At 58.5% G+C, this 24,790-nt stretch overlaps 1 protein-coding gene across 2 annotated transcripts in view; it reads right to left on the minus strand.

Moving 5' to 3' along the window:
* Window positions 1–287: 287 nt before the first annotated feature.
* SARDH (sarcosine dehydrogenase) overlaps window positions 288–24,790 on the minus strand; it is a 62,212-nt gene continuing 37,709 nt past the window's right edge. For both annotated transcript variants that reach the window (XM_055318355.1, XM_055318361.1), the window contains 6 exons: window positions 22,173–22,320; window positions 18,074–18,167; window positions 5,072–5,234; window positions 4,418–4,586; window positions 2,565–2,700; window positions 288–1,171 (listed from right to left, as the gene is read on the minus strand). In XM_055318355.1, coding sequence (XP_055174330.1) covers window positions 1,046–1,171; window positions 2,565–2,700; window positions 4,418–4,586; window positions 5,072–5,234; window positions 18,074–18,167; window positions 22,173–22,320 — 836 coding nt within the window. In that variant the 3' untranslated portion in view covers window positions 288–1,045. The remainder of the gene's footprint in view (window positions 1,172–2,564; window positions 2,701–4,417; window positions 4,587–5,071; window positions 5,235–18,073; window positions 18,168–22,172; window positions 22,321–24,790) is intronic.

Here is a 24,790-nt window from a genome sequence, read left to right on the forward strand (position 1 = left end):
AGGCATACTTGGGCAGGGACATCCTGCTGGTGTGAGTCCAGAAGGTGGAAGGGAGGGGGACCTGGGACCTGGGCGTGGAGCAGGAGGGACACCCACTCCAGCCAGGGAGGCAGGGACGAGGCTCACACAGGTCAATGTTAGTGAGTTCTGGCGGCCCAGAGAAGGGGAGCAAGGCAGTCACCCCCTTTGGAAGACCCTGTACACAGTCCTCCCCAGGGCCGCAAGACAAGAGAGTCAGCACGGGAGCTGGGTCCCAGTCAAATAGCAAGAATGGAGGCCACAAGGCATGAGGATCCCGTCAAGTTCTTAGCCAGCAGCACGCCCTCCTTACAGGCCCAGTGAATGAGGCACCCTTGGGGAAATCAAGGCACTGGGTGGGGCCCTATGTGGCTGAGGAGGGCACCCAAGTGATGCCCCTCCCACCCCTGGCTTCTGCTCCCCTGTGATGGTCAAAAGGCTTTCCCATGTGAAAAGCAGGTCAAGGCAGGAAGAGCTTGCTTTCTAGATTTGTCCCGGCTGCCAGCATCTGGGACACGGCCCGACGGCAGCCACCAAGCCACGCTGGCACGTCTGCTCCTGCTTCCAACACTGTGCTCATGGCAGACAGCACCAGTCGGGCCTCACGCGGTCGCCAGCTCTGGATGCACCTGGGAACTCTCCGGTGGCGCTCCAGGCAGTCCGCCCGCCAGGAAGGCCGGGACGGCAGGTGAATCTCTGCCCCCTGCATCCACCCTGGGCTCACCAAGGGTTGACCGAGCATCTTCTCAGAGGCTGGTAGCAGGCCACACGCCGCGCTCCCTGCGTGCTCCCTGCGCCCAAGGCCTTACAGGTTTGCTCTGGGGGGAGGGGGGAGGGGGGAGGGGGAGGGGTGGGCCCTCTGGGTCTTGTGGCCACTCGGTTTGTGCCTGTTTGGGGGGTTAGCGGGCCCATGGTCTGGTTGGGGTCCAGGTCCCGGGTCAGGGTGCCGGGCCCCGTGCGGATGGTCAGCAAGGGACGGAGTGGGTCTCAACCTCCCGGCCAGCTGAGACTCCGCCCCATGGGCACATCAGTAGATTCCCTTCACCCTCTTGTTGTCAGGGTCGAAGGGAGACCTCAGGTGAGCCTGGGCAGGGTAGGTCACCCCCATCCTCTCCAGAGCATAGTCCCCACTCTTCACAAAGTCCAGCGAGACCTGTTATAGAAGAAGAGGGTATGCAGGTCACTCATTATCTGGTGGCTGCTGGGCTCGTGCCCACCTGCTTCCAAAGGGGAGGCTCAGCCTTACTTCCTCCTCATGAGCAAACCCTTCTCTGTGCCAAGAGCCTCCTCTGAACTGGGGAGCTGCCCTGAGTGGGTAGGTTCCCTGACGTGGACTTGCCTGCCTGGGGCCCAGCAGAGCTGGGGTTTCTCCCCCAGGGCCGTATACCTCCGGTTCCTGAAACTTCTAATCCCTGGGAAACCCGGGAGCAGTACACAGCCCATGTGCTGGACCCCTGGCATGCTGGCCCCGCTCAGGGACCCTACTCTCAGCACAGAGCCCACACCCAGGGCCCAGGTTCCCCAGGACCCCCAGGGTGGGAGCCGCTATGCCCTGACCCCTCCCCAGGCCTATATGCCAGGCCCAGCTCATCCCTTGCACCCTGCCTGGGCTCACATCCACACCCTGCCTCCTCCTTCTCGCTGACCCTCCCAGGTGGCTCTCCCTCTGGAGTCTCTATTGGGGACAGGTAGGGGGATGCAGCCTGAGTTCTTGGAGAGAACCAGAAAGCTCAGCGCCAGCTGAATGGGCGCCCTGGCCCCTGCAGTCCGAGCATTTGAGGGCCCCAGTTTCCCAGCTATTACGGGGCTCATGGGGCACACTCAGGGAAGTGAGCAGGTTTGGCCATAAAGGTACTTTGACTCCAGCTCCTCCTGCTCTGCTCTCACACCACCTGGCCTGGCCCATGCCACCTGACCTCCTCTCCCACCCCTGCCCCCTCACCCCTGTGACCAGCTGGCCTGGCAAGAGCTTCCAGCCATCTGGGACTCCGACCCCTGCCGGGCCTCGAAGGGCCCTTTCTCTGCCCCTGCTCCCCAACCGGGTGTGGAGGGAGGAACCAGGCTCAGTGGGGGGTTATTCCGGCTTATAAAGGGTCACGTGGCAGGATGTGCATGTGCCTGCACATGCATCTGTGCATGCCTACACACGTGTGCATACAGGCGTGTGCACTGATGCGTGTGCCCGCCATGCCTGGGATGCCTCTGGGATGAAGGTAGGAAAGAGAAGACGATGGTCCTAGAGGACCCAAACCCTGCCTCTGCTCACCCCAGCGTCTACCCCAGGCTGGAGGTCTGTGTCTGGCTGTAGGAGCCGAAGTCCCTGGCCTAGAGACTTTCAGACCAACAGAATCCTGGAGATCCCAAAGTTAGATTCTTCCAGACAGAAAACACAGAAAGTGCTCCCGACCCAGAGATGTGGCCCCATGAGCAGTGACCCCGGGCACCCCCGCCCAGGTGCTGCAGGGGTGTGTGTGGCACAGAGGTGCTAGCGCGGCGCCCAGCGAGGAACCGGGCTCTCCTTGGCAGAGATAGGGGACAGGACTCACCGGCCCGCCACTGGGGTCCCGGATGTAGCCATAGGCAAGGGTTTTGTCAATGAAGAACCCAAAGTCAGCTCTCCGGATGTGGCCTACCACCTGGCCGTTCCTCCAGATGGCCTCTAGGCCAAACATGGGCACTTTTCTGGAAAAAGCAAGACAGATGGCTGCTGGGGCCCTGGAGTTCCAGAGGGGTGCTGCGCCACACCCGCCCACGACCCCAGGGCCAGCTCGGCGCCCCGGAGATGCCAGCGCACAGGCTCCTGGCCCTGGACGACCGAGTAGAAAAGACGGGAACGGGCCCTGCCCCCGAGTCTGCAGACAGGCCTTGGTATTCCGGGAATTGGGGAAGGCCCACCTTCCACTGGTTTCCCCCGACTTCTGAACAATGTAAAACCTTATGCCCTTAGGCCTGCTTTCCTCCGCCTCCGGGCTCTCTTTTCACAGTACGACGCATAATCTCGCAAAAGTCCTTTTCTTTAGAACATAAGGTATGAGTGCTGACTATAAAGTCTTTGAAAATTCAGAACAGAAAACACAGATTAACCTGTAGTCACCGCAGCGCCACCCCCGTAAGTAACCGGTGAGTCTGGACGTGGATCTTTTCCGACTCGGCCCTCCAGGGGCCTCGTTCGTGGTGTGTAGGGAGAGCCTGACGGGTGCCCAGGGCCACACCAGGTACAGCCCCACGTGCCCCCCAGGAGAGGGACGAGCCCAGGGGAGCCAGGCTGGGTCCTCTGATGCTGATGTGGCTGTGTGGATCCCGCCCTGAGCTGAGGTGTGTGGACAGGGTCTGGGGGCCTCTGTGACGTCTGAGAGAAGACGGTGGGACAGATGGATGTTCCACGGCACACCCCTGCTCTTTCATTCACCCTCGTCCTGCAGGCTACATGCTGTTTACAGGCGAGGAAACAGGCTCGGGGAGGCCACCAGCCTGGCCCACCACAGAGAGCAGAGGGGCAGCTCCTAGCGGCTCCACAGCTGGCACCTTGGCTGTGACCTTCCTCGGGATGGAGACCATCCATAGCCTCAGCACCGGGTGGATTTGGCAGCCCAGCAGAGAACCCTTGGGTGGGGTGAGCCAGGCTGTGACAGGTGCTGTCCGAGGCTGTTCCTAGAGCCTGGCATCAGGCTGCAGGTGCTTTCTGGCGGGCCGGGGGTGGAGGAGCTCCGCAGACCCCTTTTCCGTCTGCGTCCCCAAACTGGAGCTAAGCTGCTCCCCAGGAGGTAGACAAGCTGCACGCGGAAGGCCAGCCTGACAGGAGCCTGGGGAGAAGCAGCAGGACGATGACAAGCCACAGCTCCACTCCCTTTCTGCCTCCCCCCTCTCCTCCCTGTAGCTCTTGACACTTCTTTTGATGGCTCCAGAAATCTGGGAGAAGTGGCTCCACTTGCGGCTGCCTGTCAGCAGCAGATCAATAAGGCCCGGCCGCCACCGTCCTGGAGATTCTTGCTACTTGGAGTCCTGCGGAGCCACGGAGGTGCTGACTGCAGCCTGGTACTGTCATTTCAGAGTAGCTGGTCCCAAGTGGAAACCAGGGACAGCAGGGGCCCAGCTCCTGAGGACAGAGCTGAGTGGACAGAGCTGAGCTACCCTGTCCCCTGGCACCTGAGGTCTTCAGCTGGAAGTGGGGATGGTGGCCCCAGCCCAGGGCGTGGGGAGGACTGCACCAGAACACAGTGGGAGGTCACAGTGACTGGGAAGCCAGACCCTCAGTGTAGATGTACCCGCAGGGAGGTGGCTTAGAGGCACACCTTTCTCTTTCAAAAGCTATGTTTGAGGAGGGTGTGCCCTCGCTGCATCTCCTGGGGCCTTGCTGACCCTGCCCTACCAGACGGATACAGGACATTGGGATACTCACTCATCCACCGTGAAGCACACCAGGCGCCGGGGGAGGCCGTGGGCCCACTGTTTCTCCAGGGCCTCCCGCCCCAGGAAGGGGACAGCTGACTTGAGCTTGCAGGTGAAGGCCAAGCCTGCCTCCAGGGGACTGTCATCTGGGCGCAGGTCAGCATGCCAGTGCCGGTAGCCTGTGGGGAGGAGAACCCGGGCTCAACACCCAGCAGAGGTGGGGGACAGGCTCATCCGAAGACCCCAGGGGTGTGTGTCATTCTTGCTGCCAAAGGTCCCCTGGGCAAGCCCTCAGGAACAGATGCCCCTTCCGACTTCTGCACTGCCCGTTGAAGCGCTGGAGAGGCACCTGGGCAGCACTGCCCAGATATTCTTCAAACCTCCTGGGTAAGCCCAAGCATTGAGTCCAAATTCAGCTCCACAAGGCCAGGTAAGCACCTGCCCCCCTTGCCCTCCAAGCACAGGTGCCAGAGACCCCCAGTGCCATCCCCAGGACTGTGGGGCAGTTCATGGGCAGGGCAGGAAGGGTGTTGGGGGGTGTCGGCTGGGGAGGAAGACACGGAGGGGTAGAGGGGAGGCAGAGAGGGGCTGGAAAGAAGTGCAGGGGGCGGCAGCTGCCCTGCCTGCAGCATGGCTCTGGGCACCGTGTGGCTCCTGCATATACCTTTCTCAATGCTCAGGGAGTCGATGGCCCGGTACCCAGCGTTGACAAGGCCGTGCTTGGTGCCTGCGGTCATCACAGCCTGGTACACAGGCACACAGGCCGACCTGGGCACATGCAGCTCCCAGCCCAGCTCCCCGACGAAGGAGAGCCTCATGGCCCGCACCTGGAAGGACAGGGCAGTGCTCAGACCTGGGCCCGGGTCAGGAGACCCAGGTCAAGGCCCAGCTGCCACTCACTGGTGGACACTGCCTACTGTCACCATTCTCCTTAGCTGGCCCTGGGCCCAGGCCGGCCTGCCACCAAGAAGTGGGGTCTCCGAGGACAGAGTTCCAGGCTCTGGAAATCCTTAAGAGCACTTGACGGGATGAGCACTGAGTGTTATACTATATGTTGCAAATTGAACTTCAAAAAATATATATATATATATTTTAAAAAATATATATTTATATTTTAAAAAGAAATCTGTAAGGGGAAGAATAAGGAGTGTCAATGCTAGGAGTGTGAGAAAGTAGACACATGGTGCCCAGGCCTCAACTCTTCTAGGTCTCTGTGTGAGTGAGTGTCCTGGGGTGGCCATACCAGATGGGGGCTTCAAACAGCAGAAAGGTATTGTCTCCCAATTCTGGAGGCTCAAAGCCCCACATTACGGTGTCAGCAAGCTCTAGGAGAGGGTCCCTCCTGCCTCTCCCAGCTTCTGGTGGCTGCAGGTGCTCCTTGGCTGGTGGTCACACCCCTCTGATCTCTGTTACATGGCTTCTGCTCTGTGTCTGTGTCTCCTCTACTTTGGTCATCAGGACACTTGCCATTGGAGTTGGGATCCACCCTGATCCTGGATGATCCCATTTTAAGATTCTTATGTTAATCTCATCTGCAAAGATGCAATTTCCAACTAAGGCCATGTTCACGGGTTCTGGACGGGGGGCCAAGATGCAGACATCTGTTTTGGAGGCCACCATTCAATCACCACTTTGGTGAGTGTCCCGGACTCCCTCCGGCCTCAACTTCCTCACCTGTAAATGGGGTCAGGAGCCTGGCCTTGTCTGTTTTAAGAAGCGCTGAGGATGTGGGTGAAGGAGTTGGGGGGAGGACGGTGGCTCAGCTCATGGCTCACCATGGCTGCACCCGAGAGGGGTGCAGAGGTACCAGGAGGGGAAGCAGACAGGCGCTGGGTTGTCCTTGTGACTGCTCCCCAGCCTGGTCAGCCTCGGGCCCCAGGACCCGAGTCTTAGAAGGACCTGGCCAGAAGCACAAGCCAGTTCTAGGGCAACCACGCCCAGAGTGTGCAAGTGCTGGGAAGGAAGGCCCCTGTCTGGGAGGCACAGGCCCGGCTGGAAGGTTAGCAGAGTTGGAGGCTGCAGAAAGTCCTTCCGGGGGAGCAGGGTCCAGGGTGCAGAGCTGGAGCAGGTGAGTTCCCCAGGACACCTGCTCACACAGTGACTTAGAAGAGTTGAGGCCTGGGAACCACATGTCTACCTCCCTGCCCTGGGAGGGTGGGACAGAAAGATGTGCCATGGGGTTGGAAGGACCTTGCCACTAGGCTGCAGATGTTTGTCAGTCATTTGAGTGAGAGCTGGGTGGGCCCCCCAACCCCATGGAGAAGACAGTACTGTTCACACAGTGTCCCTGGGCAAAGTTCTCACACATTACGTCACTGGAGCCCTTCTCAGCCCCACACAATGGTGGGGACTGAAGTAAACAATATCCAGGGGACAACACAAAAGCAGAGGCGCCATGCAGAGCCTGAGCACACACATCTCGGATGGGGCAGCGGGTCTCTCTGTACGTGTGGCGGGCACACCTGTGTACTGGGCTAGCAGCACCACAGAGGCCACAAGCAGCAGGGGGCACAACTCCCTGGCCAATGGCCGATGGCTGGTGGCCGGGGACTTGTCCCGCTGAGTTGGTTTGCTTGCCTGTTGTTTCCAGACCCAGCTACAGGTGTCTGCTTCCTGGCCTTTGGGCAAATCCTGAAGCCCACTGTGTTCCCACAGGTGAGGTCAGCCCCAGGACTGCCCTGGTCACAAAAGGGACAAGGAGAGCACAGCAAGATGCAGAGCTCATGGAGACAGAAGCGCTTACCCCATCACTGCCATGAGTGGAAAGCCCACCTGTGCAGCTCTGGCCGGGATCCTGTCTACACAGGAGGGAGTGGAGGCTACTCTCCCGAACATTGACCCAGCTCCTTATAAACCTGACACTTTAATCACATTGCTGCTGAGGGGCTGGATTCTGAAAGCTTTTGAAACAGTGAACATTTGCTCTGAGTTGCCATTTGCCCAGGCCTCTCAGAAAACTCAAAATTGACACAGAAAATGTACTGTTGACATTTCCCTGCTTCCCTAGTGCAAGCCGTGGGCCCCTGACAAAGATTGCCTTGTCAACGGGGTTCTAATTTTAGACAGCCCACGGAGGAGCTTGGGGCTCAAAGCCAATCTCGCTTTGAAAAAGGGAAAATCATTTTTAAAGCTCTCCCACTAATGGCCAAGGATGGCAGGTTCATGTCAGACATACATGCTCCCAGTTAAGTGAGAGGGTCAGGCACTGGGGCTCAGCTTGAATTCACTGGTGGGATAGAGCTACCCCAGGCCCTCCTGCAGCTCCTAGGAGTCCCAAAAGGCCAGGGGCTGGCCAGCCTGGCTTTCCACTGCACCCTTGCGCTCGGGCCCAGCACACAGTAGGTGCTAAAGAAATACTTCTTGAATGATGGAAGGAAACAGGGGCGGATAGACCTCTGCTTCTGGCAAAATGAGGGAAAGTCTGGGGAACTCCAGGTGCCTTCCTAAATTCACAGGATTATTGGTTCTCGAGATATCCTGCATTTGTCTCCACTAAAGCAGTAGAGTTAGGGGAGTCCTCATTTCCTCTGGGCAGGGACATGTAGTAAAAGTGGAGAGCTGAGAATGAGGATACCCCATGTGGTCAACCTCTCCCCGCCTCCATGCCCCCATCCGATAGACAGAGGAGGCCAGTGCTTCTGCTCCTCAAGTTCATGGGAAACATGGCTCCTGGTACACAGTCATCTGCCAGTAAAGACTGCATTGGATTGATCTTAAAAGCAAGCCCCGAACTGAAGCAAATTCCCTTGCAAAACAAGAGCCCCACTCTCTTACAGGAACCACAGGCTCTGGATGGAGTCACAAAATCATGGAAGGTCATCAGGAAGGGCCTTAAAGGGGTTTTATTTAAGGCCTCTTCTCACCCTAAAGACACCCCGCCCCCCGCCAGATACTGTTGGAATTAATAAACACATTCAACGAGGTTGCAGGATACAAAATCAACATGCAAAATTCAATGGCATTCTTCTACCTTAACGAGGAAATATCCAAAAAGGACATTTTTTTCAAAATTCCATTTATGATAGCATCAAAAGGAATAAAATACTTAAAAGTAAACCAAACTATGGAGGTGAAAGACTCCTACAAAACTTTGCTGAAAGAAATGAAAGATGATACAAGTAAATGGAATGACATCCTTTGTTCACACATCAGAAGACAGTATCATTAAGATATCAATACCACCCAAAGTGATCGGCAGATTCAACGTATCCTTCTCAAAATCCCAGGTACTTTTTGCAGAAATAGGAAAATGCATTCCAGCATTCACAGGGGATCTTAAGGGACCTCAAATAGCCAAAAGGATCTTGAAGAAGGCTGCAGGACTCTCAGTTTCTGACCTCATAACTTACTACGAAGCTTCCGTAATCAAAATAGTGTGATACTGGCATAAAAGCAGACACATAAACCAGTGGAATAAGAAAGAGAGCCCAGAAATAAGCCTTCATGGATATATGGTCAAGTCATCTTCAACAAGGCTGCTGAAACCACTCAACAGGGGAAGAAACAGTCTCTTCAACACATGGTGTTGGGGAAACTGGATATCCACCTGCAAAAGAATGAAAATGGACCCTGATCTTGCCTAATATACAAATTTTAACCTAAAATGGATTAAAGACCTAAGTGTAAGTCCTAAAACTATAATACTTCCAGGAGAAAACGGGAAATCTTCACGACACCCGACTTGGAGATGACCTCTTGAATATGACACTAACGGTACAGGCAGCAAAAAGCAACATTAGTCACATGGGACTACATCAAACGTGAAAACTTCTGTGCATCAGAGGAAACTGCCAACAGTGAAAAGGCACCCAACTGAGTAGGAGAAAATATCTATGAATCATATATCTGATAAGGGGTTAATATCAAGAATACATAAAGAACTCCTACAACTCAACCCCAAACGAAACAAATAACCTGACTAAAAAATGAGCAAAGGACTCGAATTGGTATTTTTTCCAAAGAGGATACTCAGATGACCAACAATTATAACTCGCAAGGATGGTCATTATCCCTAATCATTAGAGAAATGCAAATCACTACCACAATGAGATACGAGCTCACACCCACTAGGATGGCTGCCATAAAACGAAATAAAATAAACCAGAAACTAAGCAGTGTTAGCAGGGATGTGGATAAAGCTGAACCTGTAGGCACAGCTGGTGTAACTGCTAGGGAAAACGGTACAGAGATTCCTCGAAAAATGAAAAATAGAATGGCCACACGTCCAGCAATTCAACTTCTGGGTAGATGCCCAAAATGACTGAAAGGAAGATCTGGAAATGTTTGCACACGCATGTTCCCAGCAGCGTTATTCACAATAGCTAAGAAGTTGAAGCAACCCAAGTATTGGCTGACAGATGAATAGATAAATAAAGTGGGGTCTGTCCATACAATGGGATGTTATTCGACTATTAAAAGGAAGGAGATCCTGATACCTGCTACAACATGCACAGACCTTGAGGACAAGAGGCTGAGTGAAATAAGCCAAACACAGAGATGAACCCTACATGATTTCATTTTCATGGAATTAAATTAGTCAAACTCATAAGAGACAGAAAGCACATGGTGGTTACCAGGGGCTGGGGGAAGGACAAATGGGGGTTGTTACGGAGCATAGGGTTGCCGTTCTGCAAGACGAAAAATTTCTGGAAATCTTTTTGCACAACAATGTGAACCCAGTAAACACTACTGAAGTACATGCTTAAAAAAGGTTGAGATGATAAAAACAGAACACCCTTTTCTCCATGGATGGGCGCCTAAAGCCTCGAGGGACTCGGTGATTTGCACTTTCTTGATGTTCTCGGTGCCAGGAGCAAGGGGGGCGGGCGGCAGATGCTGACACAGGGAGGTGAGGCGCCAGCTGCCTGCAGAAGCAGCAGGCACCGTGGTGGCTGAGAGTGTGGGCTCCGGTTTAAATCTGAGTCCCCAGTGCTGCATCCCTAGTGACTGCTTCCCTCTGGGTCTCTTCCGCAAGCCCTACATGATAATGGTGTGTCCTTCGTAGGCTCCTGGGAGTGCTCAGCAGAATTGTCCCCATGAAACCCCAGGCAGGGTGCTCACAGGTGGTGAGGCGGTGCTACCGTCATGCCCATTTCACAAATGAGGAATTGGGATGCTCTGGAGAGTCCGGTCACTTGCCCCAGGCCCACTGATGTCCTGGGAAACATTTGATAATCAGCTCTGACCAGGGGCGGGGGTGTCATTCTGCAGCATTTACCACTTCCTGTGGTGTAAATACCCCCACATGGCCCATTTCAGGCCACTGATGAGTTTACCAGCACTCACCAGTCTTCCCACAGATTTAACTCCCAGCTCTCCAGCTGGTACAAATCCATTCCAGCACACCCAGAGGAGGCCTCAGGACTAGTAAGCAGCTGTGCAAGCGCTCAACCAGTGTTTCCAACTGTAGAGCACGTGTGCAAAGCCATAAGATGCGCATGCTCCCTGCCATAGACTGACTCATTTGACTATTTTTGGGTGGCTGGGTTTCAGTAAAATCTTGGGTGCTTAGGTTTTTGTAAGATGTGCTTCAGGAGCTCAACCCCGTGCTTGGTGCCTCACTGCACTCCCACCAGCTTTCTGTGGACATGACTTGAATCCAGGGAGATGCTGAGTTACTGCCTGGACTCAGATCAAAGGCCTCGTGGATGCCCAGTGGATGCCCAGGCAGGGGAGGCCACATGGCTCCCGTGGGATGCCCTGGGCATGTGCGTCATCCGGACAAGCCTGGAGTGTGACTTTCTGGGTAAATATCGCAGGAGGGCTCAAGCAGATGCGCCCACGGACACAGGCCAGCATGTCCAACCTTTTCAGATCACATTAGCTCATGGCAGTTTTACAAGTTTCCAGGCATTTGGTTGTGTAACAGCACCACTGACACCAGGCACATCCTCCAACTCAGTCATCTCTTAAATAAGTGAGGATCCCAGGGGCCCTGGAAGCAAGGGCTGGATCTGATCCCAGGGATAAGAGCCTGGACAGCCCTCTGCAGAGGCCTGGTGCCCTGAACCCAGGGGGGGAAAATAGGTTCAAGGATCTTCATTTTTCAAACCCCCTGGAGGCTCTCAATATATCTTTGATTCTAATAATGTTCTGCTAGTGGGATGTGCAATTTCTCCCAGTGGTCAAGTCCACAAGTGTGCAGTGGTGGTGACAGTGACGGTGGCGTGGTGGTGGTGATGGAGGTAATTATGGTAGTAAAGATAGTGGTGATGGCAGTAGTTGGTGGGGGGAGTGGAGGTGGAGGCAGGGATGTTGATGAGGGTGATGGGGGTGATGGGGACGGTGGTGGAGGTAAGGATGGTGTGGTGGGCTTGGTGGTGGGGATGGTGATGGTGGTGGTTGTGGGGATGACGGTGGTGGTGAAGATGGTATAGTGGGGATGATGGTGGTGGTAGGATGGTGGTGATGGGGATGATGGTGGAGATGGTGGTGCGGTCGTAGGGGGAGTGGTAGGGATGCTGGTGGTGGGGTTGTGTGTGGTGAAGGGGATGACTGGAAACTCAATTCCAAGAATAAGAATAAATAAAAGGTACGATGCTCAAATCATATGCCAAAAACTTGACCGTCCCTAAGGATCTGAAAAGCTCCGTAGAAACTGTGCGGCCCTCAGACTTCCGGTCCCAGGCCCCGGGCACGTCGGGGAGGCCGCAGACCCTGCCCAGCCAGCTGCCCCTGGGACCACAGGTTCAGAGCCCCTGGGACCACTGATCAGAGCTACGGACGGTCCCTGAGGAAGACGGCTGGCTGTTGCACCCACAGAGCGAGGCCGCAGCTGCAGAGTGAGAACGGCCAGCGTTCCCTGCAGAAAAAGGTTGGAGTCCTGCCCTGGAGGAACTTCTGGAATCTCTGACGCTCACGCCCCAGGGTCCCTCAGGGCCATCCATGCTCACTCTAGCCACGCCTTGACTTACACTTGCGCGGCAAGCAGACATCCCCCAGGGGACACCTTGAACCGCTGCTGTGGCCACACGGATTTCTGGGCTACACCCACGGGTCCCGCCCATAGCCCCCCAACTTTCTAGAGCCACTGTGAAACTGCACAGGTCCTACAAAGCGCTTTTAGGCAGTGGTGGAAACTGAAGGCCCGGGGGGCTCTGTTGGGAGGCCCGAGCCTCCGACCATCTGCACAACGTGTGCAGGTGGGCGAACATTCCACCCTGAGCGAATTGAATCCCAACGTGCCACGGCGAGGACTCCACACCATCAGAAGAAATGTAATTTCCTTTTGACCTGAAATTCGTTTTCAGAAGAAAATTGCTTTGTTGCTGTGCCTCACAAAGTGCTCGCCACTTTCCGGCAGTGGGGGGAGGGGGGTGGCTGTCCTCGGGCCGAGGCACCAGGAACACCACGCAGGGACCTCAAGGCCACCGTGTGGGAGGTAAGGACATCTGCTCAGTTGGCTGCCAAGGGGACAATTCTCTCCTCCCCTTCTTCCTCGAAAAATGCAAGGTTCACAGAAGCTTGGGGCCTGAGCATCTTGGGGAGATTGTTGCAAAACGAAGACGCTGCTCAGCCAGGGTTGTGCACCCACCTGTGTGCTGCGAGTGTGGGTCGCGGGGGACTGTGGCAGGGCCCCGCTCCCCAACCCTTGGCCGGGGTGCAGTCTGGGCCCGGGCCTCATCATTCTGTGTGTTGCGACCAGAAGGCCCTTGCTGGCTGCACAGACACACATTCCTCTCCAGCATCTGGGTGGCTGGGATCCAGTTACCTCCCATAAAACTTGGCCCGGCCCGTCCTCCCGCCCTAGCGCCTCTTCGCACTGAGGGATACGGCGCCAGGACTTGCTGAAGCCAGTGCAAGATATTATCAGGGAGAATGTGAAATCCCCCTGGATTCAGAGAGAATTCAGGCTGTCTGGGCAGACTCACAAGACAGCCCAGGAAGGATTTTAGATACTGTCTGCACTTTCTGTTGCAGGTGGGGAAACCGAGTCCAGGAGAGGCAGTCCTGGAAGGCCTGGGGCAAGTCTAGAAGCCAGGCCTCCAGGCCCCCGGCTCTGCTGAGCACCAGGGTGACTCTGTTCCTGAACATGTGTGTTCCGGGCTGATCCAGCTCCCACCTCCCCACCTGCCTGTGAGGCCACCATGCAGCCTAGGGCAGCCCAGGCCCCATAGCCGGAGGCCCAGCCAGGCTGACATCCCCACCCCTCCTACTGGACAATGAGCCATGAAGCCCCTGCACCCTAGGCTCGTACGGTCCTAAAACACGGGATGGGGGCCCACTCTGAGGTCAGCAAAACCCGTAACTTCAACACCAAGGAAACTAAGCCTTTGCTCTGTTTTGCCCACAGCTCCCTGGCCCCTGCGAGAAGTATCCTGGGGCAGGATTCCGGGACACATGGGGCGCCCACTGACCACACCCTCAGCTGCACCCCATCTTCGAATGCTCCCGCCCTTGTGGAGCTCATCTCCCACCTACCCCTGGCCCCCAGGGCTCCTGGGGACTCCCAGCCCCCTGGGGCAGGACGGGATCCTCCCAGCAGGCCACACAGCAGGCAGCAGCAACCTGCAGAGAGTGGCAGGGGGAGGAGGAGGGATGAGACGACGGGCGTGTGACACTGCCAGGTGCCATGTTGGGATTCTGCATAAATATGCTCCAGCTGGGCACTGACCAGGACAGTAAAATTCACTGCAGGACAGTAAATCCATGTGTTTGCAGGGTTGGGTGTTGTACAGAGTGAGGCAGTGCCCCGGCCCTGGGCGCTGGTTCTCAGGGTCCCCTGCAGGCGGATGAGCTTCCAGCCGGCAGGAGAGACAAAGACGTCTCTGCTGATCACCCCAGGACATGTGTTCCAAGGTGGCCAGGCAGCAGGGAATTGGGGGACCCCCGTCCAAGGGCAGAGCTCCTGCCTGCCCAGCACAGGCATGCTTGCTCCCCAGCCCAGAGGCCACCATCCTCTCCACCACCTTGTCTTCCTCACATTCGTTTTGCCAAGACTCTATCTCCCTGCTGTGAATGCTTGGGACCTTCCACGTCCCCATGCTTGCTGCCTGGGGCCCTCTCTACCACACAAGGTAGGCTGTGCTGCAGGGTCCTTCCCGCACCTGCCCCCACCCCCACCCCCACCCCAGCTGGGGCGAGAGCTCATGGCAGGAGGGGGCCCACCTCTTCCATCCCAGAGCCTCCGGGCCCCCGCTCCATGCTTGGCATCTGTGGGTCTCCCAGCCAACATGTCCCAAATTAAGTCCACAGCCAGGTAGGGGTGGGGGGAAACAGGGAGGGCGGAGGTGGGAAGAGGACCCGCCCAGCCCTGGGAAGAGATCCACGGTTTAGACTAAGGGTAAGAGCTCAGATGAGAACCAGGACAGACCCATTATGGGCCGAGGGTGTCCATCTCCTGAGGGCAGGACCCGGCATAGGGGGCTCTGTGCTTTTGTACCTGCGCTCCCCCAAAGGCCTAGGAGAGCACCAGGCTGGCGTGGGGTGGGGGGTGGACACACAGAAAACACCAAATGATGAGCAAGAACACAGCATGGAATGACCCGGAAGGCCAGGACTGTGTACCTGGGGCACCTGTCTCTCTGGGTCTGAGGAACCTGCCGTAGGTCAATAATCAGACTCATAGAAGGAGCACCGTCGACGGGGAGCTCATCACTGGGCTATTCCCAGAGTGCTGCCCAAGGAGCTGAGAGAGGGTCAAAGGGGTTCTCAGGGTGTGTTTAGAGGACTCAGAGGACTGCTAGACCCGGGTGCCTGGGGAACTCAGCGGTTGAGCATTGGCCTTCAACTCAAGTCTTGATCCTAGGGTCCTAGGATGGAGTCCTGCCTCGGGCTCCTTGCTCAGAGCCTGCTTCTCCCTCCCTCTGCCCCTCCCCTGGCTTGTGCTCTCCCACACTCTCTCTCAAGTAAATAAATAAAATCTTTAAAAAAAAAAAAAAAAAGAACATTCTCAGGGTGGCTCAGTCAGTAGAGTGTGTGACTCTTGATCTCAGGGTTGTGAATTCAAGCCCCATGTTGGGCATGGAGCCTACTTAAAAAAAAATAAAAGAAAAAGAAAAAGAAAGAAAGAAAGAAAATCTTCTCAATTAATTTGGGCAGCCCGGGTGGCTCAGCGGTTTAGCATCGCCTTCAGCCCAGGCCTGGTCCTGGAGACCCGGGATCGAGTCCCGCATCGGGCTCCCTGTGTGGAGCCTGCTTCTCCCTCTGCCTGTGTCCCTGCTTCTGTGTGTATGTGTGTGTCTCTCATGAATAAATACATAAAATCTTTTTTCAAAAAAAGAAAGAAAACTGTTACACCCACCATCAGAGAATCAAGCCGGGTGGTGGCCTCGTTCCTGTTTTTAAACTTTGTGGACAGAGATCGGGGAGAGAAGGTTCGGTGAGGCACCCTGAATGAGGCCCGTGGCCTGGCTGAGGAGGGGCTGGCATCTTGCCCCAGGGACCTGCTGGTGCACCAGCCTTCTAGGTGCCCATGTGGAGAGAGGAAGGCTCAGAGGGGCTGAGGGCTGCACCCCAAGGGGCCGTGCTGAGAGGGAGCTCTGCCTCCAGCCGACCCTCTTCACCACCATGCCACCCTTACAGTTGGAAACTGAGCACGGTTCACGAAGCAATAGAATACTTTCTGATGAAACCAGGAGACAAGTCCCAGAGGAGGTAGTGAGGACAAGCAGCCCCCTGGGTGTCCTGTGCCCTGACCTGGCATCCACCGCACCTCACGTCCTGCCTGGGCTGCCCATTGCCCTAGAGAAGGGTTCATCCTGGAGGCTGGCCTCGCTTCCCCTCAGTCCGGGGCCTGACCCCGCCTGACACCCAGGCCCTGCTGTCCAACAAGCAGCCAGCCACGGGCTAGGAGTGCAATGGGCCAGCACCCAAGGGTAGGAGGCAGCTGGAGCCCGCTGGCCAGACACAAGTCCCATTCCAGGTGCATCATTGGAGTGGCCTGGGCCGGGAAGGGAAGGGCTCCCACCTGGTCCTCTCTCCCACTACCCCCGAGCCATGTGCAGGCCGAGCAGATGCCAGGCCTTGATGCCTCCACGAGCCAGAGCCCCATCCCCATGGAGGCCCAGGATCCCCCGGCGGTCAGGGGCTGCTGGGTGCCAGCCAGGGCCTGGGGTCGAGCTGTGCCGCTTTCTCAAAACAGCCACCTCTCTGGTCCTGACAGACAGCCCTGCACCAAGGAGGCAGGACGCAAGCTAGACGAGACCTCCATGTCCCTGCCCCAGCTCTCAGTCCCTCGGCTCACCTGCGGCCGGTGAGGGAAGGCAGGAGCGCCCCCTGCTAGGCAGAGCTGCCCTTGCCCCCCACCCTGCCTGGCAGCGCCTTCACAGGCCTCAGTGCTACGCTGTCTGCTAACAGGACCCCGGGGGTTCCTGGCGCTGCAGCCCCTCTGCTGCCCGGGATCGCACTGCTCACCCGCGTTCCTCTGCACTTTCTCTGCCAGACCCCTGACAAACACGGAGAATAGCACACAGGGGGGGCCCTCACCCCGGCTGTCCATCCACCCACCCGCTTACGGCCACGTCCCTTTCGTCGACACGTATTTATGTGCTTTTGTGTTTCATTAGCTGAGGGCTTCGGGCCAGAGACGTCCTGCTGACATCTCTGAACTCAGTTTCCTGCATCATGAGCCATTGAGGGCCTGGGTCCACACCCCCGGCCACGACCACCGCCAGCCTGACCGTCATGCAGGGTCATCACGGACCAGCAGGCCCCCTGGGGACACCTGGTCACCTCGGGACACATTTCTGGTTGTCAGGACTGGGGGTGCTCCTGGCACTGAATGGGTGGGGGACGGCGATGCTGCCCAATGCCCTCGGACACCCCGGACAGCCTCCAGCACAGGACACCTTCCCAGAGGTCATGGTGTCGAGGCTGAGGGACCCCGTACATAACAGAACCTTCGGAGTGTTGTGAGGATGATGCAGGGCATGTGTGTGCTCAGAGCAGCGTCCGGTGCCCACAAGCCCCCAGCAAATCACGGCCGAGGGCACCTTCACTGTCTGCTCCTCCCCTTGGCCTCGGGGAGTCAGGACACTTAACTTCCAACAAGGACAGCGAGGACAGGGAAGGGATGGGCTGACCCAGAGCCTCCCCCGCCCCAGCCCCTGGTCTCTGAGGAAGCTTCCCACCAGACCCGGGTCCAATGGAGCCCTGGAGTCACCCACCGTCCCCAGGGGTCCGCGCAACCTGGACTTCCTGGGGCTGGGGACAGGGGGTGCGCCCCCCCTCTGCCCCAGCAGCCCCTCCTCATCCCACACCCACAATGCTGGGTGGGCAGGGGCAGGAGGGCGCTAGGGAAGGACAAGCACCTCCTCAGAGAACACAGGGCCCTGCGTGAGCCCCAGGTGCTCTGCCGTCCCAGCCCCGTGCTTCCCAATGTGGTGGGGGGAGTACACGCCACCCCTGACTCGAGAGGCCATGCCCTGTGCCTTCAGGAGGGGACACCACAGGTGGCTGTGCAGGCGGCAAGGCCAAGGCTGTCTTTTGGGGCAGAAGCCTGTGAGCGAGCCCCCTAGTCGGTGCCAGGCTCTGGGCAGAGCTCCAGGGAAGCCTGACTTGACCTGTCACCCCTCTGTGCTCCCAAAAGCCCGTCTCTCCCTCGGGGCGTGGGACAGAGGCTTAGGGAAGTCGACCCACTGGCACAAGGGCACCCAGGCTCCCGGTCCTGGCCTCAGGACACTGCTGCCATCCACAGCCCGGGAGGCAGCAACCAGCTGGTACCTACCAGGTGCCCGGCAGCTCTCACCAGCTTGTGGGTGGAGAAAGGGAAAGCCTCATTGCTCAGGTCTGCATCCAGCACCTCCTGGAGAATGGTCCGGCTGTGCGTGAGAAGAAAGTTGGTTACTCAGCCAGTCGACAAACCCTTGCTGAGCATTCCTGGGCACAGGCTCTGGGCCAGGAAGACACGGCAGGTACAGCAGTGCACAGGGCAGGTCCCTGTCCTCACGGGGCAGACTGATGACACACAGGGGGGTAATAAAAGTGCGTCAAGATGAGCACACGCCCAAAAATACGGTCGGCTAAAAAAGCCACATCGTCAGCAGGAGCGACGATGGGGGCCGTGAGCCCAGCCTGGGGGTTGGGGCGGCCAGACCTACAGGGGCTCCAGGGGCAACGACCTGACCCTATGCCCCCAGGTCCTATGGGTAGGGCTAGTCTGTGAGCTCCCTGGGGGCAGGGGCCACTCCCTTCACCTCCCCCACCCGCTCTGGAGCTTGACGGGTCACCTGAGACCTCGCTGGGCCCAAAGCCCTCAGTATCCATGGAAACCCTACTTCCTGGGCACTTTGCCCCCCCCCCCTTGCCTCCCTTGGGGCCTTCATCTACTCCTCCTGTACTCCTTGGCATTCCACCCAGATCCCCGCCCCTGTGAGATCCTTTGTCATCCTTCGGGTCTTGGCTCAGCTGCCACCTGTCCAGGAAGCCCTCCCTGACCCCTTGAGTCTGGGTCCGATGCCCTTTTTATGCGGGTCGTAAAGCTGTGATACATCTCCCGCCAGGGCACCTCTCACATGGGTTGTCCTTGGACCACCCCCCCACTCCCCACCCCCTGAACCTGGGCTCCTAGCCTGACGTGCCCAGCGCAGAAAGCACACATGAACAGAACCGACTGACGATAGCCCAGCTTGGTGCCCCAGGGCAGGCTCTGGTTGGCAGGAGACAGCCCCCAACAGGGGCACCGGTGGGGGCAGGGGCCGCGGGGCACTGCTGCTCAGAGCACTGCCCATCCTAGCGCTGCCCCCACACTGCTGGAGCTGCCCACCCACACCGGCCCGAGGCGCCCAGCACGCTGCAGCCTGCCAGCACCTTATGTAACACCCGCTCTGGCACCCACATGGTGCCAGCCCCCAGAGAGCTACCCCCGACTTCCAGGAGGCCGTCCTCCCTGGTGTCCCAGGGAAGGAGTTGCCACCCGAATCGAGGTTTGACAGGGCTCAGCAGCCCTGGGTGGGAGGCCTGTGGGCGCCAAAGGGGCTACTGAATGCGGCCCCGGGCCAGGGGGCAGCAGGTAGCGCCAGAGGGCACAGGCCAGACATGCAGGTTCAAGTCCTGACACCCCTACCCACCCACCCTCGCCCCCACCATCCTCTAACAGGGTCAGCGATGCTCCCCCCGGGGCCAAATCCCCAGCAAACACAGAGAACTGGACACGGAGCGGGGCCCTCACCCCGGCTGTCCATCCACCCACCCGCTTACAGCGACCTGGGTCCACACCCCCGGCCACGAGCACCGCCAGCCTGACCGTCATGCAGGGTCATCACGGCCCAGCAGGCCCCCTGGGGACACCTGGTCACCTCGGGACACATTTCTGGTCGTCACGGCTGGGGCTGCTCCTGGCACTGAACGGGTGGGGGCCGGCGATGCTGCCCAATGCCCTCGGACCTTCCCAGAGGTCACGGTGTCGAGGCTGAGGGACCCCGTACATAACAGAACCTTCGGAGTGTTGTGAGGATGATGCGGGGTGTGCGTGTCCCCAACTTCCCACCCCTTAGCACCACCTGTCCTCCAACGCTTCCCCTGGGGCCCGTGAGGAATCCGTGAGAAAGCACATGCCATGTACCCGGACGTGGATACCGGCGACAGCGACCGCTCACTGCTGTACAGTCTCCACCAGCCACACACATGTGGGCCACTAGAGTTTAACTTAATTACCATCAAATATCCATTCTCACCGGCCACCTACAGCTTAGTGGTGACTGTGCTGGGCCACCCGATCATGGAGGAGTGCTTCCAGAGAGTTCCACAAGACAGCAGGTCCCTGAGTGTGGCCCAGGGGCCAGATCCTGTGCTACAGGCTTCCTGCATGATGGCTCCGAGGGTCTAGCCCCTGCTGGTGGTGCCGGCCAGGCTGTCGCTCATGCAAGAACGGGGATGGAAGCTAAGGAGTTGCCAGGGGAAGGAGGCAACTGTCACCTGCACCCACCTTGGGAGGCTTCCCATGAGGTACAGGAGGTGGGTGGTTCTCCACTGACCCCCTGGACACAGCTCATGGCTCCCTCCTCAGAGTCCTGGCTTCTCCAGCCCCTGGGGCTCCTCACACAGCAGCCTGGCCCAGCTTCAGAGACCCTGCTATATGGCCCAAGTCTACCCGTGTCTCTGCTCTGCTCAGCCCCCCTCACTCAGAGAAACAGCCCCTAGACCCACAGGCTCCCACCCCTTCTGCTCTGCGGGCCTGTCTCCAACTGCCCTGCTCCAGTTGGCCTCACCACTTTCCCTCAGATGCATGGGCACACCCCTGCCACAGGGCCTTTGCACCTGCTGTTTCCTGTGCCTGGAACACCATCCCTCCAGAGCACTCCAAAGCGTGATCCCTCATTTCCTCGAGGGCATGGCCCAAGTGTTGTCTTTTTTTTTAAGATTTTATTTATTTATTCATAGAGAGAGAGAGAGGCAGAGTCACAGGCAGAGGGAGAAGTAGGCTCCATGGAGCCTGGCATGGGACTCGATCCCGGGTCTCCAGGATCACACCCCGGACTGCAGGCGGCGCTAAACCGCTGCGCCACCGGGGCTGCCCCCAAGTGTTGTCTTAATGCACGTTGGACCAACACGTGACCTATATGATCTACTCAGGTCCTATACATTCATCCAGCGAGCGTGTCCTGCCCGTCTGCTGTGCGGCCCCGAGCCACGCCCATGCACAGACGGCTACTGCACCCCCTGGGAGGGGAGGTGGGCCAGCCCAGGACCCAGCACAGGGAGCTGCTGGCTCGGTCGGCTCAAAGGCACCGGGAGAATATACCCCGTGGCGGGGCTTGGGCACAGCAGCCAGGGACCCAGGAGGCCTGCCGGCCATGGGGACGGGACCCAGATGCAGCATGCTTGGTCCGTGGTGCGGCGGGGGGCCGTCTGGCTGTGGGCACATCCATCCACTCTTCCCCCCACTCCCGCCGCCTCTCAGCAGCCAGCGCTTCCCACCGTTCTGGGGGGGGGGTGCGTCCTTCCTTTTACACATGCCCCCAGGAGTGGTTCCCCTCCTCCCCTGCCCCCTCCCGCACCTCTCAGTCTGGCAGGGCCCCCCCACCACCAATGCACCCCTGGGTTCTGGGGTCACAGAGCACCGGCACCGGGCACAGCATCTCGCGGAGGGTCTATAATTCCTCAGGACAGGCGGCTGCTCAGGGTGTGCAGCTTTCCGAGAGCTGGGGGCAGAGGACGGGGTGCATGCCCACCCACCCTGGCACTTGCTGGCTGTGCAACCCTGGGCAGAGATCTCCGCCACTCTGTGCCTCTGATTCCTCATTGAAGAAGAACAAGCACAACTGGGACCACCCCCGAGGGTTGCTGGTAGCAGTTTCAGGAGATGTCGGCTCAGGGGTTGGCAGATGACAGGTGCCCAGTGGGTGCTGTGAACACGATTCTTCTTCCCCACTGGCCTCTCCCCACCTCCCACCCCAAACCCCAGGCCTCTTCCCAGAAGCCCAGCTGTAGGGATCTTTCCAAAGCGCACAGCAGCTCATGCGCCCTGTGCCGAGGCCGCTTCTGCAGCTCCACACACAAGCCCGCATCTGAGGACCCTGCCAGCTCTGACTCCTCGCAGGTGGGGATGCAGTTCCGCAAATACCGAATCACACACAGACCCTCCTGTGACCCCTGAGCCCTCAGATGCTGAGTCACTGTCCGGTTCAGCGTGACACTCACATCAAGGGCTTTTCTGCATCCTAGGGCTTTGACAGTGATCTGTCCGGTGTGGCGTCTCGGAGTTCACCAGAGCGTCTAACTAACCAGCACATCCCACTCTGGACCAGCAAGTGGTTGGAGGGACCTGGGTCTGGGTCCCAGGGGCTCGGAATGGGGGTGGCAGCCCTGTGGGGGCCTGTCCTCACCTGGCGGGGCCCTGGATGCTGATCATGCCCAGGTCCTCAGAGCCGTCGATAAGCTGGCACCGAAACTTCTGATCCTGCAGCACTGTGCTGATGTGAGACCAGTTGTGCTGGGCCACAGCCCCGCCCACAGCCAGGTAGTAGCCGTCCCCTGAAACAGAAGGGCAGACTCAGGGCAGGACAGCAGGACGCAGGTGGCACAAGCAGTGCAGTGAGGCCCAAGGCCTCTGGGTTGAGGAGACATGTCCTTTTTTATGGAGAGTGAACAACACAAGCCAGAGCATGGGGGCCCCTCCCCGGGGGCCCTGGATCTCATTGGGGAGCAGGGGTCAGGGTCAAGCTCTAGGACCCCCAAGGGCTGCACATGGCAAGGGAGCACTTCTCTGGGAGACTCTGAGGCTTTCACCCACTCCTCAAAGAGCTCCTGACCCAGGAAGGGGCAGAGGTCCCACCACCACCACCCCCAGGGTGATGCTGCTCCATCTGGTCATCAATGCTGGGTGGGCTCGGACAAGTCTCTTCCCCCCTGGCTCTCATTTCACTGCATGCTCCCCCGATCCCTGGTCTCCAGGTCCCCCCATTGGCCATAGCAGGACTCGCGGTGCCTGGTCCAGGGCTGGGCTTTACAGACAATATCTCCTTCACTCTCCCCAGGAGGCTGATGCTCATCACCATTCCCAGGGGTTCAGAAAAGGAGCCTGAGGTTCACAGAGGGCACACAGTGGAAGATTAGACTCTGTCCAGCTCTGAGTCCATGGCCTAGGCCTCACTGCCCCCCGGGTAGGGGTGAACGGAGGGCAGCCTGCCTCAGCCCAGTGTCCTGGGGGAGCTGCCAGCCTGGGGAGCGGGAGCTGGGCCAGCTGTGGGGCCTCAGGCCCATCACACAGCCTCTCTGAGCCTCTGTGCTCTCATCCCAGGGACACTGTGAGATTCAGCCGTGGCCTGTGCCTCACTGGTCACTGGAGGTGGGGGCCTCCTCCATCTCTGTCCCTCCCCTGGCATCCTGCCCCCTGCCTTCCTTCCTCAGTAACTCCGCCTCAGAGCGGTGGTACCTGGACGATCCCTGACCTCCCAGCCACTTCTCCATCTGTACAGTGGGACCGTGACTGTGAGAGGGACCCCTGGTAGGGGCCCAGAGCCGGCGGCAAGGCTGGTTCTGCCCCATGAGGCATCCTCCTCCTCGGGGTACTGTGTGGCAGCTGCTTCTCTCAGCCCTGGACACTGTTGGCTCTGGCATCGGTCCCCACAAGCCCAGTGCCACCCCAGACTCAGACGTAGCTCACAGGCGGAGATGGCCAGGGGGCTCTAGAGGCTGGAGAATCCTCCTAAGTGCCCTTCCCTGGCCCTTCCCAAGGGCTCCCCCAGAGCCGTGAGCCATTGTGATAACAGGCGCACAGCACCCCTATTGTAACTGAAAAGTAGGCACGCCTCACTATCCTTCTCTGGCAAAGGAGGGCACAACCGGTGGCCGAGGCCTGGGGGTGAAGGGGCACCAGGCTTCTCTCACTCTCCAAGAGTACCTGTTAGCGGGGCTCTCATGGGAGTTTCCTGGGCTGGGCTGGGCTGGGGGCAACCAGTTGGAAGCTTGGAGCTGGGAAAGGAGCAGAAGCAGGGGCTGTGGTCCCCACCACCTCCTCCCACCTCGTCCAGGTGAGCCCAGGGACATTCCTGACCTCATCACCCCATGTGCTGTGTGCTCTTCTGCTCCCCTAATCCCGCCTGTCCCTCCAGATCCGACTCAGAGGCCTTAGCCTACAGGAAGCCCTCCCTGAATACCAGAGCTCGAGGCACTTCCTGGCAGATGACTGGACCTTGGGGTCACCCGCGGCCATGCTGTCTCCTCACCCCCACTCCCCAAGCCATCTCCGAGCCCCTTCTCTCTGTGCCCACGGCTGGGGCTCCGTCTGGGTTGCAGCATCTGTGGCCTGGATGGCTGGATCTGTCCCCTCCTGGCCCCAGCCTCTAATCCCACGCCTGTCCAACCTCTCCACCTCCCGCCCTCCCTCCCACGGCCCTCAGGATGGTCCCCCAGTGTCCCCCCGGCCTGTCAGAGCCTGCCCTGTGGCCCCCACCCCCTCATAAGGTACTTGGTTCTGGCACTCTCAGCTGGGCTCTTGGGCCAGTCCCTCCCAGGACCTGAGCCACGCCTCCTCACCCTCCTGGACTCAGCTCAAACCCCTCCTCTGGGAAGTCCATTTCCCTACCTACCCTACCCCAACCCTGCAGAGCACCTCCACCACCTCACTGCAGTGGCCTGCCCTCTTGCCTGTTTCCTGGGGACCAGCATCTGTCCCCACCCCACAATCTCCCTACAGCCGGGACCATACCCTGCATGCACCTTTGGATCTTTTGGACTATGAGGCTGGGCAGAAAGGGCTGCTCTGCAAACCCCTGCTACTTACCCCCTTAGGGACACTTCCCAGGGGAACTATTCTCTCCCACCCAGGAGGACCCTGTCTTGGGAAACACATAAGTTTTGGCACCAGACCAGCCTGGCCCAGATTCGCTTTTTTGGCTCATCGGCCTCCATTCTCACTTGTCCCAGCCTGTTTCCTAATCTGTAAGATGGGCAGGGCCACACCTGCCCCCAAAGGGCTGTTAAGAGCATCCACGGGATAAAA

The sequence above is a fragment of the Nyctereutes procyonoides genome, unplaced genomic scaffold (assembly GCF_905146905.1).
Source record: "Nyctereutes procyonoides isolate TBG_1078 unplaced genomic scaffold, NYPRO_anot_genome, whole genome shotgun sequence".
Taxonomy (NCBI): Eukaryota; Metazoa; Chordata; class Mammalia; order Carnivora; family Canidae; genus Nyctereutes; species Nyctereutes procyonoides.